General features: G+C 42.0%; 1 protein-coding gene across 3 annotated transcripts in view; it reads right to left on the bottom strand.

The window, feature by feature from the left end:
• LOC141132540 (uncharacterized) overlaps positions 1-16,887 on the bottom strand; it is a gene marked incomplete in the record, with an annotated part of 127,613 nt that overhangs the window by 65,881 nt on the left and 44,845 nt on the right. For 2 of the 3 annotated variants that reach the window (XM_073621090.1, XM_073621092.1), the window contains 10 exon segments: positions 2,672-2,872; positions 2,954-3,145; positions 3,231-3,419; positions 5,117-5,320; positions 9,328-9,447; positions 9,541-9,669; positions 10,060-10,191; positions 10,349-10,498; positions 12,327-12,485; positions 16,419-16,574. In XM_073621090.1, the coding sequence (XP_073477191.1) occupies positions 2,672-2,872; positions 2,954-3,145; positions 3,231-3,419; positions 5,117-5,320; positions 9,328-9,447; positions 9,541-9,669; positions 10,060-10,191; positions 10,349-10,498; positions 12,327-12,485; positions 16,419-16,574 (1,632 nt within the window). 3 annotated transcript variants of the gene reach the window in all.

Here is a 16,887-nt window from a genome sequence, read left to right as displayed (position 1 = left end):
ATAGTGCACAGCAGCAGGAATTTTTTTCTATTTTACACTCATTCACAATTCTTTATGCACCTAGCGCGATTCTTTTTCTTTAAACCCTCACATATACCCAGTGAAGTCAACAGCCTCAGATGATACACAGAGATGAAACAAATCTTCCTACATAGGTTTTACATGTATATCTGCTGTCTTCAGCTTTATATATTCTTTAGAAAAGGTTTACTTCCTGTTAGGAGATTTTCTCTTCTGTTCTGCACTGAGTCTGAAGTCTGGGCATACAGCCAAGACAGCTGATTGGAAGAAAGGCACACACCCCCTTCTCCACATAGGCAGGGACTCTCAGACCTGTCCTCTGAATAGTTTAGCTCTGTGCTAATCAATCTATAGCAGGGGTCTTCAAACTGCGGCCCTCCAGGTGTTCAGGAACTACAATTCCCATCATGTCTAGTCATGTCTGTGAATGTCAGAGTTTTACAATGCCTCATGGGATGTGTCGTTCTGCAACAGCTGGAGGGCCGTAGTTTGAGGATCCCTGATCTATAGCAACCTCACCTACACAAAATTCAGCCTGGTTTTATCTTCAGAAGTTCTCATGCTGATAACAGAAGAACTGAGCAGGAGAAAGTTATGGAACTTAGTGCTTTGAAGAGAGATAAGAAAACACTGCAGATACATCAGGTGTACTGTACATTGCAGAATATTTTTCAGTGGCAGTGCAGATACAGCACAGATTGCCCAAGATGCTAGGGGCCCCAGTGAACCCCATACACATGCTCTGGAAGTGCTAAAAATTATTTAGGTATGGGCAAGAAGTCATGGACACTTAGGAAATATAAATTAATGTTTTTTTTATTTAAATGAATTTTTTTTTTATCACATTTTAATAAAATGCTTTTGGAGTAAAAAGCTATCCAAAGATCGTTTTATATTTAAGATACATTAATAATTTAGTTTATTCAGCATGGAATGGAGCTTAGTTATGTAGCATGAGGCTGTATATTCTGAAATACTTACATTTTTGGTAAACTCGTTTAATGAATCCAAGCTCTGCAAGCTGAGATAACATGCACTGCACTGATGCATTCACACAATTTCACAGTAACCATGAGATAAAAACAGAGTTCAGGAATATTACTTTATCCCACTGTTTTGCAAATCTATGTACACTACAAACTGTATGATTGAATTGGTTCGGATATACTAACCTGACAGCTTATTATTCTAAATAGGAAACCTTAATTTTGTTTGCAAATATTAAAGATTCTTAAGACCATCAAGAATAAGTCCTTACATTCAGGCTGGGTTCACACTATTACCGCACGCGGCTCCCCAGGGGTCTGGTGTGCCCCCGTTCACCGTTTCAGGTCCCAATTTCAGCTCAAATTTTTGGCTGAATTCGGACCTGAAACGGACCAAAAGACGCACAGGACCCCTAAGCAAATTCGCACCGGAGCCACAGCGGAGATATGTGAACCAGCTCCATAGAGAGCCGGTCAAATTCTCCGGCTATTGCGAACTGGATGCAGGGAACCCGCATCCAAGTTGCAAAAGTGTGAACCCATCCTTAAAGAGCACCTGTCATTTCAAATACATCATGGCAGCGCCTGTTAGCAGGCATCCACTCACCTGCTGCTGCGGGACAGACGACAGTTGCCCTTTAAAAAATATTTGAATCAAATTTTTACTAGTGATTTAAATCGACTTGATTTAAATCAAATCCACCCTTTGGACACTATTGTGGTTTTATAAATGCAGATTGCCTTAGACTTGCTAGTCTGTTTTGGAAAACTTGGAGGATGCATATTCAAATGAGAGCGTGGTACTGGTCTCTAGATTTTTTTTATTTCTTGCCCGTAAAATTATAGCTTTAAAATTGATTTCTCCATATTCTACTACTAAGGGATCTGTAGTTGGTCTAGCACTGTCCCTGGTAACACAACATATTTTCCAATGTTAATTCTGATGCACAATTTACTTTGCATGGTCTGTAGAAATGAGGTACACAGACACCCTCGAGTATGTGAACTGTTGCACTTCAAGGCTGTGCTTCTAAATCGAGCACATAGTACCAGTTTGAGTTGCCTAGGTTCTGCAAATTTGTCAGTTTTGTGGCCGTTGGTTTGCTTGGGTGGACGTTACCATTGTTCAATAACACTTCTGGGGATGACCTTATATACTTGCCTTGTATTACTACAAAGATCTTTATGCTATTAAGAACCTACCAACCTTACATTGCTTCTAATGGTTATACTGTCTATCAACTAATCCCCTTGCTACAGTGGACTTTAAGTGGTTGAAAAGCCTCGGTTTAACTTAATGCTAAACTTTAAAGTAAAACTATTGGCAAAACTTTTTTTTATTTTGTACAGCGTAAGAGAGTTATAACCTCTGACAGCCTATTTCTGTACCACTGGTGTCCCATTAGGGAGATTGCCATTTACTTCCTATGCCATAGCAAAAACAGGAAGTGAGAGGAAATCCCTATGAAATCTCATTGGCTCCCACTGCTGTCAATTAATTTCCAAGCCAGGAGTGCTGGTGGGGGACCCCAGAAGAATCAGGGCTTCTCTGTGCAAAACCATTGCACAGAGCAGACAAGTACGACATGTATTGTACTGAACTTATAGGTCATCAAAGTGATGTATGACTTATGTTATGAAGAGGACAAAAAAAAAAAAAGTACCTTTACAGCCGTCTCCTCTGAAGATTCACTATCCGAAGACTCGCTTGAGCTTTCTGCGGGATCCTTCTTCAGTGTGGGGGGAACTTTAAATGGTGTTGTAGACTTTTCTTTTGCAACATTTGAAGATGTGGAGGTTTTAGCCAACTTGTCTGTAATCCTTACACTCTTCGACTTTACAAAGCTTGGTGTGGGAGTCACAACCTGTCATAAAACCAATCCATGTTGAATTATATTTAAGCAACTATTACATCTAAACATAACAAAGCCCAAAGCAGAAAGTACCTGCGTTGTCTCCTCTTCATCACTCTCGTTATCACTACTGTCCGAGATTTCTGTCTCTTTTGCTACCGGATGAGTGCTCGCTGGCACAGCACCTTTTCCCTTAGAGACAGTGGATTCATATGGAGTGGAAGTCAATAAGGGAGCAGATATAGGCTTCTTTTTCTGTTTTGCCTCAACTGACAACTCAAGCTTCTGAAAGAAATCAATTGCTACATTTTTAATTCCCATGAATGACACTTGGTGATGGTTAATAATAATTCCTGTCTGTGTATTGTACCTGTGCACCAGGCTGCTCTTCCTCACTATCCGAAGATTCACTGCTATCAGGCGTTCCCTGGTTTACTGCTGCCAACTTTGTCCCTGGAACTGACTTGGTAGGACCGCCTGCTTTGTGTTTGGCCACAGCAGCTGGCTGTACTGTGAATTTGGCCGCAGGTGGGGTAGCCTTCACTGATATACTAGGTACCTGCAATAAAATTGATGATATTAAACACAAAAACGTTTTTGTTTTTTTTCTTTGTGGCACAGCAAAGAATCTTGGGTATACAGGTGAAGAACAAAGTTTTGGCACTGTTGCTGAAAATAAAGTTTGCAAATAACAAGATATCACAGGAGTCTACAAGATCTACCTAGATCATGCTAGAAAAATAATCACATCCTCACTGTTACACTGTGCTCAGGCCATGTAAAAGGCATGGTTTGGGCAACCTACATAGTGCCTGACTGGTTGAAGGTAAGCAGGGAGCTTATCCAGTAATGTAAACTGTGTCCAGCCAGGAAGTAGTATTATATTCGACCAACAGTGCATTTACATGCAAGGCAAAGCAACAGGGTCATTTTATAATTTGGACCTCTGTATCTACTACCTAATATTTGCTCCACTACTCAGGCGCTGGAAACAGAAAGATGTCCCTGTGTTGGCTCCAGGTCATAAAAATGGAGCTTACAAAGGACTGAGGACTCTTTCTACCTGCCCATATTAAAGTACTGGGTGACTGAGCTACCCATCACCAACCACCAGTTTTGTCACACTGATAAAAAAGGTAAAGTGCTGGGTATGTCACCTTTCTTTCTGGGAAAAACAGTTTGGCAGGGGAGGGAATGGAAAGTAAGTAAAGGCAGCTCTAAAGGCCGGTATTAAATGAAACTGTTACATTTGCCCTATGCTTTAACCACTTGCCGACCGGCGCATGCTGCTATACGTCGGCAACATGGCACCGGCGGCCAAATGGGCGTATAGGTAAGTCCCATTTAATTTGCAGGCTAGTGGGCGTGCGCCCGCCGCGTACTGTGTGACCGTGCCCACGGGTCCCGCGATCGTGTCACAGAGCGGCAGAACGGGGAGATGTAAACAAGGCATTTCCCTGTTCTGCCTAGCAACATGACAGATCTACTGCTCCTTGTCATCGGGAGCAGTGATCTCTGTCATGTTGTAGTGAGCCCATCCCCCCTACAGTTAGAATAATCACTCCCTAGGACACACTTAACCCCTTGATCGCCCACTAGTGTTTAACCCCTTCCCTCCCAGTGTCATTTACACAGTAATCAGTGCATTTTTATAGCACTGATCGCTGTATAAATGACAATGGTCGCAAAATAGTGTCAAAAGTGTCTGATGTGTCCGCCACAATGTCGCAGTCACGATAAAAAACGCAGATCGCCACCATTACTAATAAAAAAAAAAAAAATTAGCAAAAATGCCATAAATCTATCCCCTATTTTTGTAGACTATAACTTTTGCGCAAACCAATCAATATATGCTTACTGAGATTTTTTTTTTTTTTACCAAAAATGTGTAGAAGAATACATATCGGCCTAAACTGAGGGAAAAAATTTGGTTTTTTTATATTTTTTTGGGATATTATAGCAAAAAGTATTGCTTTTTTTCAAAATTGTCGTTCTTTTGTTTATAGCGCAAAAAATAAAAACCACAAAGGTGATCAAATACCACCAAAAGAAAGCTGTATTTGTGGGGAAAAAAAGGATATCAATTTTGTTTTGGTGTAACGTTGCACGACCGTGCGACTGTCGGTTAAAACAACGCAGTGCTGAAACGCAAAAAGTGCTCTGGTCAGGAAGGGGGTAAACCCTTCCGGGGCTGAAGTGGTTAACTTGTATGTTCCATAATCTAGATTTATTCACTATGAACAAACTACTGAGTACCTGGGCTGGGGGAAGGTCTTCATTATCAGAGGACTCTGTACTTTCAGAACTGTCTGCCATTGCCTGAGAAACAGTGGTCACCTTGCTTGTCACAAGGCTCTTCCCTTTTGATACAATAGCTGCTGGTGTTGCTGGCTGTGCTGTGGTCTTAGGCTGAGATGCGGATAGTTTTGCTTTCTGTGTTTCTAAAGTTTTGACTTCAGCCTGCCAATAAACATAAAAAAGTCAATATGAAGTTCATCATTGCCAATGCTTTGCATAAGTATTCAATTCCCATGAATAGCTAACTGCAGGTTATGTAATGTTGCAACCTTCATTATCTACTCAGTTTATTGCAATATGTAACTACATAGACATTTAACGTAAACCCAGTGGTCACAGCATAAACGTTTGTTTTAGAACATCAGCACTATAATAGCAGTACAAACAATAGTTTCTTTTGAGAATCCAGTATAAGCTTTAAGCGGTATTAAGGATCTTTTTTATTTTTAAACAAGCGGGTCATACTAACCTGCTCTGTGCATTGGTTTTACACACAGCAGCCCCGATCCTCTTCTTCTCGCTTACCCTGTTGGCACTCCTAGCTCCTCTCCCTCGAGCAGTGCCCCCCCCCCCCCCCCCCCCAATAGAAAGCTGCTTTCTATGGGTGCATGCTCACTCCCGAGCCCCACTCTATGCATCCAAAAGAGAGCTGCGGCTCAAACATGCCACCCGGGAGAGAGAGAGAGAGATCCGGGGCAGCCGAGGCTCCAGTACACACTGCTGGATCAAGAGGGGGCTCAGGTGAGTATCAGGGGGGCTGTGGGGGGAGCAGACCACAGAAGTTTTTTTTTTTAACTTCATGCATAGAATGCAAGGTAAAGAAAAAAAAAAAAAAAAACGTTTAGCCTTTACAACCACTTTAAAAATTGCCTTTCATTTTGTAAGTTCTGCCTGTCTGCTGGCCATCTCTTTCCTGGATTCCCAGCATGCTTTTCAGCTTCTCCTTTGCTATTGACTTTCCATTTTTAAGGAGTGCATATCCCATGGTACCTTTCTGCCTGCAAGCAGTAATTCCTGTACTGCCCCTGACTCCTGAAATTCTTTTTATCAGTACCTCTGTAGTTCAGAAGGCAGGCACAGCGCATAATGTATACATGTCAAAGGACCCAAGGAAGCAAATGTGCAGGAAACCTCATAAAAGTATGTTTACAAACTTCAAGATTGTTCAAATTAATAGGAGTAGGCTAGAAATAATTGAAATCAAATTGTGGAAATTATACGATTTTAAATTTTGACCATAGAAACGCTTTAAAAGAATGTGCTCTTATAGATTTATACTTATGAGGCAGTAATCTTCAGGTACATAAAATTACACCCCATTACAGTTAGAGTACAGAGGTCTATGGTTTTAAAGCGGATCTCCATGTTTTATTAAAGTACTATAGGCAAAACATTTTTTTTTTCATTTTGGATAGAGTAAAGGGAGGGTTATAATAACCCCTGTAAGGTTTAGATTTTCCCTCCTTGTCCCACTGGGGAGATTTGCCTTTACCTCCTGTTCCTTAGCCAAACAGGAAGTGAGAAGAAATCCCTGCAAATTAAAAGGAATCTCCTGGGGACCCCCAGGTCACCAGAACTAGTGTCTCCTTTGGAAGATTTCCACTCGATTACTTTTCTGGGGACAACCCAAAATGTGGGATTTTCTTTTACTTTCAATGATAATGGTAAAAACAGGAAAAATAGAGGTGGGTGAATCTCCTGAACAGGGGCACAGACAGCAATACAGCAATGACAGGTGTTCTAATCCATCTCCACTCTATCCAAAACTGCAAAATAAAAATAAAAAATAAGTTTTGCCTTGAGGTATACTTTAAAGCTTAAATAGTTTGTTTGGAGCCAGCTGGGCCAAATTAACTATTACCAAAAAGAAGAAGATATCCCCCGTGGGGCTTTAAAGCAGCAAAAAATTATGAAAATAATAATTACTATTACCTTCACTACTAGATGTGCCCCGCTTTGTGTGCTCTATAAATTATACTGGGTGGAGCTACAGCGATCCAGGAAAAAGTAAGAACAACAATGTGGGCTGCCTATATCAATCTAGGTCTTAAGCGGTTTGACATGTTTGAGTGGTCCTAGGCTTGCAGAGGTGCAGTTGTTCCACAGGGTCTCTTGATTTTTACATTCCTGTATATAATGTGCGTACATTTTAAGTGTTTTTGGTTTAATAACACAACAGTAAGCACTATAAAACGTTATTCTTTTTGAGCTCTTTGGCAATCCAGAGCTGCAGTGAGCTTGTGTCCTCAGTTTGCTGGCCATTTTATGCTTCTGATTCTAGGCATTATATGGAAGTTGTGGAAAGTGCCTAAATTGTCTTTGGAACTGTTGAAGGGTGATCCCATTTGGAGACATCCACCTGAACATGCTTGTTTGGCCTTTGCTATGGTGTCAAACCATAGGGGGAGAACACACCTTTGGAAGATCTAGTGGAGGTGTGGCATGTTTTTTTGCAGGATTCACAGATGACTGTTTGCACCTACCATTTATTGAGCATTGATTATTGTGGACATTAGTATTATTTTAAATATTTCACTATTGTTAGATGAAGTGCACATGCGCGCGGCGCCGGAGCAGGACATGCAATAGCCGTGCTCCGTAAGCCCTGACCCACAAGCAGCTATAATAAGCCAGAAGGGACACCCGGAACACCGCCAAATCAACACCTCGTAGTCCGGGAACGGATCATGAGACGGGGGACAGCGGGGAACTCTAAAAAGGGGAGAAAACCGGCACAACAATCCCGTTCCACTCGGGCCCAGCAGCAGTCTTTCCAGGCCAAGATGGCGGCGGAGAGAGAGGACATGACACGAGGCGGAGGTTTCAGCACGGGCCGACAAGCACCAACGACCGGTAAGGTGCAGGGGAGAGATGAAGCAGAGTGGGGTAGCCCTCAGACCCAGCAGCAATCCCCTCAGAAGGCGCCACAATCAGCACAGAGAGCCCAGGAGACTAATAGCGCCCAAGTACAGCAGCCACGCCCCCCCTCACTCAGATAACACCAGAGCAGAGAGAAACAGGACAGGGCGGTCGTCAGTTTCAGCAAACTGCCTTCTCTCACCCAGATATATCCCTGGATGGTTCAGGAATAGACCCCTTCTCATCCCAGTCCCAGGAAGAATCCCTTACACCCCGAGACGATCGACCACAAATGTCCCCCCTGTCAATTTCTCCAGACAGGGCAGCGCTGTATAGTAACTCCCCTGCCTCTTCCACGGACAGACAAATGGCAGAACTTGCTGAGTTAGCTTTGAGCCAAAGCAGCACAACACAGCCACAACCACCTGCGCCCACTACTTATTCAGGAGATGTGGTCCTATTAGCTAGGTTCTCCGCTCTCCTGCAACAGGAATTGTCCAAAGCCTGTACTATCATCACAACCGGGATAAGAGATGATTTTCAACACATAGGAGAAAGGCTAGACACAATAGAATCCAAAATGGATGGCACTGTAAAGAGAGTCAATAAATATTTCACTATTGTTTACACCATTATCTCAAGGTTTGTGATTTTATTGCATAATTGTTTATTAGCGCAGCACTATATCTATTTAAATCACCAATATTTACACCTTGGTGCATGTGACTGATAGTTGAGAGCTGGTTCACAAATTATTTTATTTAAATTTCTCTATGGAATATCAATTATAGAGACACTACTTCTGTGCCATTTTATAAAAAATGAACTACAAATCACAGTGTTATTAAAAGTTAAATTTTTAAAAGTTAGATATTATGTATGTAATTAAAATACAGGGTGAGAGCAGCTTCACCTGCTCTTGGCAGGTGATGCAAACCTGCTGCCTTGTCCTGCATGTGCGAAACATAGGTTCACTTTAAAGCCCAGATCCAGGCAAAACCTGACCCCCCTCTTCCTTTCAAACACATGGACACCAGAAGGAAGACACCACCTTATGAAAACAGAAGAGGGGAGAAGTCTTGGAACTGGACCATCACAAGACCACAGCTTTAGGCAGGTAAAAAGAGCACTTTGTTTCTTGCCAACGACCAGTGAGAGGAGTCGCGAGAGAGAGTTCCTTTTTGACTCAGAGATGAATTTAAGCAAGCATTGTGTGCTACCAAAGAAGATTTGTTCAGGTATACAGATCATTAGGCTAACTTAGAATAAAGTGCCAAAGGTACAAAATGGCAAAATTTGCTGTCACATACCGGTTTTACAGGCTCTTCATCACTTTCGGATTCACTTTCTTCTGCGCTTTCATCTGATTTTAAAGCGGTGGAAACAGTCTGTTTTCCCTTTACTCCTCTTGACACAGCTGAAGGTTTAGGCTACAGAAAAAACAAAAAAGTTTTTTTATTATACAGTTCTGATGTTCTTAAGCAACCAACCAGGCTGCTGAGTCTGCAAAAAGTAGGCTATACCTGAGCTTTTTCTTCATCATCAGAGTCACTGCTGTCTGAGGCATCTGCTGCAGCGGGTTTGGTCACCATCTTGCCAACTACTGCAGGTGTCGTTTCAGGAACTTTTACTGGTGCAGTGCTTTTAGAACGCTGGATGCATCAATGAAAAAACAAACAAAAACAATTTAATGCAGAACTGCAGCCTACAACTATGGCAAATGTCCAAATGAAATAATCATATGCAAACTGAAAACTGCTTTATATTCATTATTATTTGTAAGTCTTTTAAGCCAATACACGGTTTCCACACTGTATAGCCAAAATGGATGACTTAGTATTTGTTCATGCATCACCCTGTAGGACTCCTCTCCTCAATTCCTTCAAGAGCTCCCACTGGCTAAAATATGCAAGACTGACAAAAATGTGCAAAGCAACAGAACCCGACTGGTTTGCTACATTGGTAATCTCCTTCATTCTGATTTCTACTGTGTAGAACAAACAGGACAGTTCATACTGGTGTTTTTTTTTTTTTTTAAATACCTGCTTACGCTCTGTATCAGACGATTCACTGCTCTCTGAATCAGCATCAGAATCTGGAACCTGAACAGCAAAAGACGGTTTAATAGTCAGGACAGAAGAAGCGGGCATCTTAACCTGAACTGCAGGAGTGGTCTAAAAAAAAAAAAAGACAGAATTCCTTTTATCAATACTGCCGGTATATAAAGACTGATCTAATCCGTTACTATATAGAAACTGAAAAAGTAGATTTAAGCAAATCACTGTGTAAAAAAAAAAAAACACAGAAACAAACAAAAATGGACTTCAGTACCTTAGCAGCTGCTTCCTCATCACTGTCTGACTCCTCCTCCGAGCTTTCACTGTTTGGCTGTGAGGTCTTTGACTTGGCTATCACAGCTGTCTGTTTAGGATCCCCACTGGGAGATTTTGGCTGTGTTGATTGAAGTGCTGTACCAGGTTTCTGGTCAAGAGAGAAGCAGCATAATCAACAGGAATTCTAATTAAGGCATGTAAAATGCTAACCATTTCAGCGCCTAGCCAATTCTGACACTTTTCACATATATGTAAAAATCTAAATTTTTTTGCTAAAAAATTACTTAGGACTCCAAACATAATTTTTTTTAAGCAGATGCCCCAGAGAATAAAATGTTGGGTTTTGCAATTTCTTTTGTGTACACATAGAGGCCCAACATGCAGGGAGCACCATCAGGTGTTCTAGGAGCATAAATTACACATATTTCCTCACAAAACGACCCACCACACTTTTGAAGGCCAGGACAATGGAATTACCCACAAACTTACCCAATTTTGGAAAGAAAACACCCCAAAGTATATTCTATGAGGCATAACGAGTCTTTTGAATGTCATTTTTCCACAAGTTTTTGGAAAATGTGGAAAGAAAATTAAATTTTTTTTAAAATTTTTTTTAACACAAAGTTGTCAATTCATAAAGATATTTCTAACACATAGCACGTACATAGCAAGACTTACACCCCAAAATACATTCTGCTACTCCTCCCGATACAACATGTGCGACTTTTCCACAGCCTGGGCCACATAGAGAGGCTCAACATGCAGGGAGCACCGTCAGGCATACTAGGAGCATAAATTACACATGTAATTTTTTGACCGCCTATCACACTTTTGAAGGTCCTGGAGCACTAGGACAGTGGAATTACCCACAAAATGACCCCATTTTGGAAAGCAAACACCCCAACGTATATTCTATGATGCATGGGCTGCAGATAGGTACTCGGTACTCTGATGGGTTGGAGACAGGTACTTGGGTACTCCGATGGGCTGGTGACAGGTCCTCTTTATTACTGGTGTGATTTGGTGTACACTGTGGGCGGTAACTAGCGGTTACCGCAATCTCCTCACACACGATCGGTGTGCAAGGAGGAGAACCAGGTAACAGCTAGTTACTGTGGTTTGTTTACCATGTGACCAGCCATGTCCAATCACAGCTGGTAACAGAATGTAAAGAGCCAATTTTATTGGCTCTTTCCCCCGATCAGGGATGGGCTTTGTCAGAGTGACATACCTCGTTACCGCTCTGCGGGCTTGCATGAGGACAGTACTTGTGACCGGCTGTGATCGGAAATTTTTATTGGCTCTTTACACTAAATAGGGGATGAGCTGTGTCACAAGGAACATGTCTCATCTTCGATCGCCACGCTGCGTGCCCCCCAGGGGCGCGTGAGGGCGTAGAGAACAGGAAGACGTCATAGGACGTCTACCTGGAGGGGGGAGATGTTTCTGCCGGCATAATTTTACTATGGCCCAGTATGGAAGTTGTTAAAGTCCATCGCCAGCTGAAAAAAAACAAACAAACAAACCAAACAAAACAAAAAAAACAAAAAAAACAAAAAAAACAAAAAAAACAAAAAAAACAAAAAAAACAAAAAAAACAAAAAACCACACAAGTTGCCTGTGGCTGCAAGCATCATCCTCTTATAACCCCTTCAACTTGACGACATACAGGTACGTCACTGAGGCTGAAGTGGTTAAAGAAAACAATCACATATGAGAAGTATTAATACTACAGAAGTTTTGTGAAAAACTATCATATTGCAAGCTTGTTTAAGACTGTCTTCTAACACAGTTTTGTTGGGATTGCCTTTTTCTATATTTTATAGATCAAGTGCACTCCCCATCAAAACAGAATTAAAGTCACCATATGAAAACACTTATGAGTTCTCTGTCTGTCCGTCCAGGTCCAGCCAGAGTTTACATCCTCCAGCATTAGCCATGCTCAGAAATGGTGAATGCAAATTTCTTTAAAATACCTTAGCAGCGGTCTCCTCATCTGTGTCAGACTCATCTGAGCTCTCACTGTCCAGTTGTGCAGTTTTTAAGGGTGTCTTCAGTGTAGCCTTTAAAGTGGTCTGTTTGGCTCCCCCTGATGGTGTTTTTATCTGAGATAACTGAACAGCTGTGGTTGGTTTCTGATCAAATGCAAAAACAGAATATTGCCATTTAAAGAAATTAAATACTAGTGTAATTTTTTAAGAAACACTATCACATATTTGCAGTATAAAATACTAAAGCTTGAGTGCACAATTCAACCAAATATAAAAGAATAGAATTTTCTATTCGCCATAAAAACTTTCTTGCAGTCCATTAAAGAGACACAGGAATAGATTCCCCTTGAGGCTATCCTGATGTCTACAGGAAGATTGGACACTAGCAAACAAAACTGTAGGCCAGCCCAGGCAAAAACCTCCTGCCACCAGCATGCCTCAGTTTTTAAGCAAAACTGTTCTACACAATCATAAGCACAGGGATGGGACCCATTTTTTTTTCTTCACAAAAAGCATTTTACAATAAGTACAAACATTCTAATTTTCTTTCTCATCCACTGAGACACAGAAAGCCCTTTGCGTTCGGGATGTCTAAAATCAGTCCAACTGAGGGATGGGCAACACAACAAAGTACTAACAGGTCCAAAAAAACAGAACTGGTGACAACCTGCAGCTCAAAGATGCTAGAAGCTGACATTAGGTGAACTTAGAGAATGTGTGAACAGAAAAACAGATGGCATTACAGCAACTCTTGGAAAATAGTTGCTTGATGCTGAAAAGCCCAAGAAGCTTTTACAGATCTAGTACAGTGCACGCTGCCAGGTTAGAGTGGAACCTTGTCCTCGAGACCATAAGCTTAGATGATGGTCCGTCTGGGCCATCTAGAGATGGTAGAACAAGAAAGCCAGTGCACAGATACAGGCACCATCCATGATTAAAAAGAGAGAATTGGTCTTTCTGAAAAAAGCAGTGGCCAAGCTACATTTAGACAGCGGAAGAAAATTCTGTTGGTACACTGCAGCAAGACAGAGGGAGGGAAGAATGCGGTTCTGGTTAAGGGCAGAAACTACCTTAGGCAGGATGGAAGTTCTGGGCCACCAAGTCCCTCTACAAACCCAAAATATTTCTTGCAAGGCCACCATTTCAGGCAGACAGTCACCTTGCAGAAATTATGATTAAAAGGAATAGAAAGTTTCTAATGGGTTCAAGTGGTGGTTTTTGTTGCACAGAGAGAAACACTTTTAGAGCTAATGGAGTCATAGGGGAATGAACATGGGAAACTTTTGTTGGGGTAAAAACTCCAAGCCCACCCCCAATGCACATCATTCACCTAGGCAAATAACGTGCATTAGGCCCGCTGCAACTACTAGGATATGCATGTCACATATCCCAGGAGGCATAGTCCTTCACTAAGGAGGGGGGGGGGTGTCTAGTGGTATGTCATCCCGAGGCCTAGCAGCTGAACCTGTGCCATATGGTCTGTAGATCAAAGGAGACATTATATAATTTCAGCCTGGCCTCATGAGGTAGGAGACTACAAACATAGAAGACCGGGAGAAGACAGAAGCGCCATTAATTGTTATGATGCATGTGCATACTAGCACATTATGGCAAACTACTCCAGTTGTGGCAGGTTTACTTTTGCTTTAAGGGGTTTTGATCAGTCAGCCATGGTCTGGCAAAGTCAAGTCACAGCTAAAATGGGGCAAAGAGCAGGACTCAAAACAGAGACCAGTGCTCTAGAAATGGCATTAAACCACTTATTATTTGAGTCCTTAAAGACAGGTGCATTCCCTACTGGGATGGTAGCTCACTTTTGTACAAAATCCACTTCAAAACGATACAAAGCTAATAAGCAGCTTGTCAGGGTGTTTCCAATCTCTGTAGAGGAGTTTGAACAGCAGGTACAAACAGCAATCTTTGCAGCCTTAGGGGCTCTAAAAGTCCTAAGACTTGAAATGGCACTGGATGATCCTTTCCTTTCAGAAATGGTCCTTTAATTTAGGAGCAATTGCAGAAGACTGACTCCTGCAGGATAAGTCTGCCAGGCAAAGATTGGAGCAACTCAGAATTACATGTCTCTATGGCTTCAGTAGGAGCATGTGAGCTGGGGACACCTGTTGCAGCAGGACTGCCCTTTGTCTCTAATCGGGCATGTTGCAAAGGCTTAGCATAATGGCACCTTAGGGTGAGAGACAAGGTCTCAGGGTAATCACAAAACCAAACAGCTGGTAGTAGATAATTGTTGGATGGAAGAAAGTGACCCAAAGCACTGCAAAAGTGGGCAAAAGGAACAGAGTTCCATGTGGCTGTTTGCAAGCAGCAGCAATGGGGATGCATGATGGGGAAGTGCATAGACCATGTGCGACACTCCACACTGAATTATGTCAGCGTCAGTCCCAATGTTAGCCCATTTCCATGCTGGAAAGCAGCGGGGAATTTTAGGGTGTTGAGCGACCAATGTAAATGAGGTAGCACCCAAAGCTTGACCTGACTGTCCTAGTCACAGGAGGATTCTTCGGCTGAGACAATGCCAGCGGCTCTGGACCTGGATAGTTCTCCATGGCAAACTAGTTACCAGAAGGGAGTCTGGAAAGCACTTGAAGTGATACTAAAGTCTATTTTTTTTGTTAAAAATAAGAAACATGTTATACTCACCTGCTCTGGAGTGGTTTTTCAGAGCAGCCCAAATCCTCCTTTTTTCGGTTCCCTCTCTGGCACTCCCCCCTGCCGAGTACCCCCACAGCAAACAGCTTGCTATGAGGGCATCCAAGCTGAGCCACTGCTCAGTCTGTCGATTCAGACACAGAGCCGCAGCACGGCTCCGCCCCCTCTCTCACCTCATTGGCTCACTGACTTTGACAGCAGCAGGAGCCAATTGTGCCCGCTGCTGTGTCTGAGCCAATCAGGAGGGAGAGTCTCAGACAGCTGAGTCTCTTGTGCAACATCGCTGGATCGAGATGAAGCTCAGGTAAGTATTAGGGGAGCTGCTGCACACAGAATGTTTTTATCTTAATGCATAGAATGCGTTAGAATAATAAACCTTCTGCCTTTAGAACCACTTTAAAGTGGTTGTAAACCCTTAAAAATACCCAGTGAACTGACTGGCCTCATTTGTTTCCTATCCTACACAGATAGGAAACAAAGCCTCCTACAAAAGTTGTACCTGTTTATCTGCAGTCTTCTCTACATCTTTTCAACGTCCAGAATTTATAAAGCTTGCCTGAGCTTCCACAAAAACGGACGGAGACAGAGAGCTGAAGTTACACTCTGCAGAGCTCGGTGAGGAGAGTTCCGAGAGCCGACTGGAGGGAAGGAACACACCCTCCTTGACACAGCACACAGGAACAAAGCTGAGGCTGTCAATCAACTAGAGGTCCCACCAGTTTTCTCTTGGTGTCAGGAAATCTTGTAAGAAGTGATTCATGCTTAGTGCACTTAATTGAGAGAAAAGAGGCTTTTTGTACTCATTAAAAAAAAAACAAAAAAAAAAACACTTTACTTGGGAGCCCTTTGATGGGCACGGCCTGTTTCTGTTCATGTACTTGATATGGCATGCAGGATAGAAAAGGCGTTATCATAGGTTAACCTACAATTACTTTTTTTGTCAGTGTCCAATCCTCCTGTAGGCAGTAGTATTACCTGAAAGTAAAAGACTTCTTGCATTCCTCAATGGATGGGAAAGAAGAATATTTTCTTTAAAGAGCTTGCAATATAACATATACAAATGCTATATGTCTATGGGTTTATGGTTCAGCATAGGTCATGTGATGATTTCAAAGCCAGTGGATGTGGCATATTATTTTTATGCTACCAACTATAAAGTGAACTGTTAAGACTTTTCAGCAAATCCCTTTCTGACCCAATATAAGGCCGTTTCTGGGAATGTTTTTCTATCGCCTTTCCTTGTTAAACAACCCCAATTAGTATAACATTGTTCAGAGAGTAAGAACACATGATTTAGAATTGTCTTTCAGAAGAAATATTGTTCTGAAGTTGGATTGTCTCATCTATGTGGCAAGCTAAAGGAGCAGTAATTACTGTATGTACACATGAAAGGAAAATTCCTTTAGATACCTTAGCAGCTGACTCTTCATTGCTGTCTGACACCTCAGAGCTCTCATCTGCTTGTGGAGTTGTTTTTGCTGGGCTCTGAGTTTTAGCCAACACAGATGCTTGTTTAGCTCCCCCAGAAGGAGTTTTTGGCTGAGATAAATGAACTGCGGCAGGTTTCTGACCAAGAGAAAAAACAGCAGAGGTAATCAAGACAGCCATTTAAAAAAGGCAAGATTACTGTACTTGTTTACTAAGGTAACCTATAATCAAAAAACAAAGTAAAATACAGTCTGTGCAATCTCAAGAGGGGACACAAGGGAGCAAAAAAACAGGAACAAGAGGGACCTGTCCAATAGCAGACCACAAAAAGGAAATAAGCCCAGCAGATTCTACAACAGGCAGCTCACAGAGAGGACTACATTGCCCTCCAATGAGCAGCGAAAGAATGCAATTTACTGTATAATCTCTATCTGAGAATATATATATATAT

This window comes from Aquarana catesbeiana, linkage group LG03 (genome assembly GCF_042186555.1).
Source record: "Aquarana catesbeiana isolate 2022-GZ linkage group LG03, ASM4218655v1, whole genome shotgun sequence".
Classification (NCBI taxonomy): domain Eukaryota; kingdom Metazoa; phylum Chordata; class Amphibia; order Anura; family Ranidae; genus Aquarana; species Aquarana catesbeiana.
This window is presented reverse-complemented; position numbering and strand designations above follow the sequence as displayed.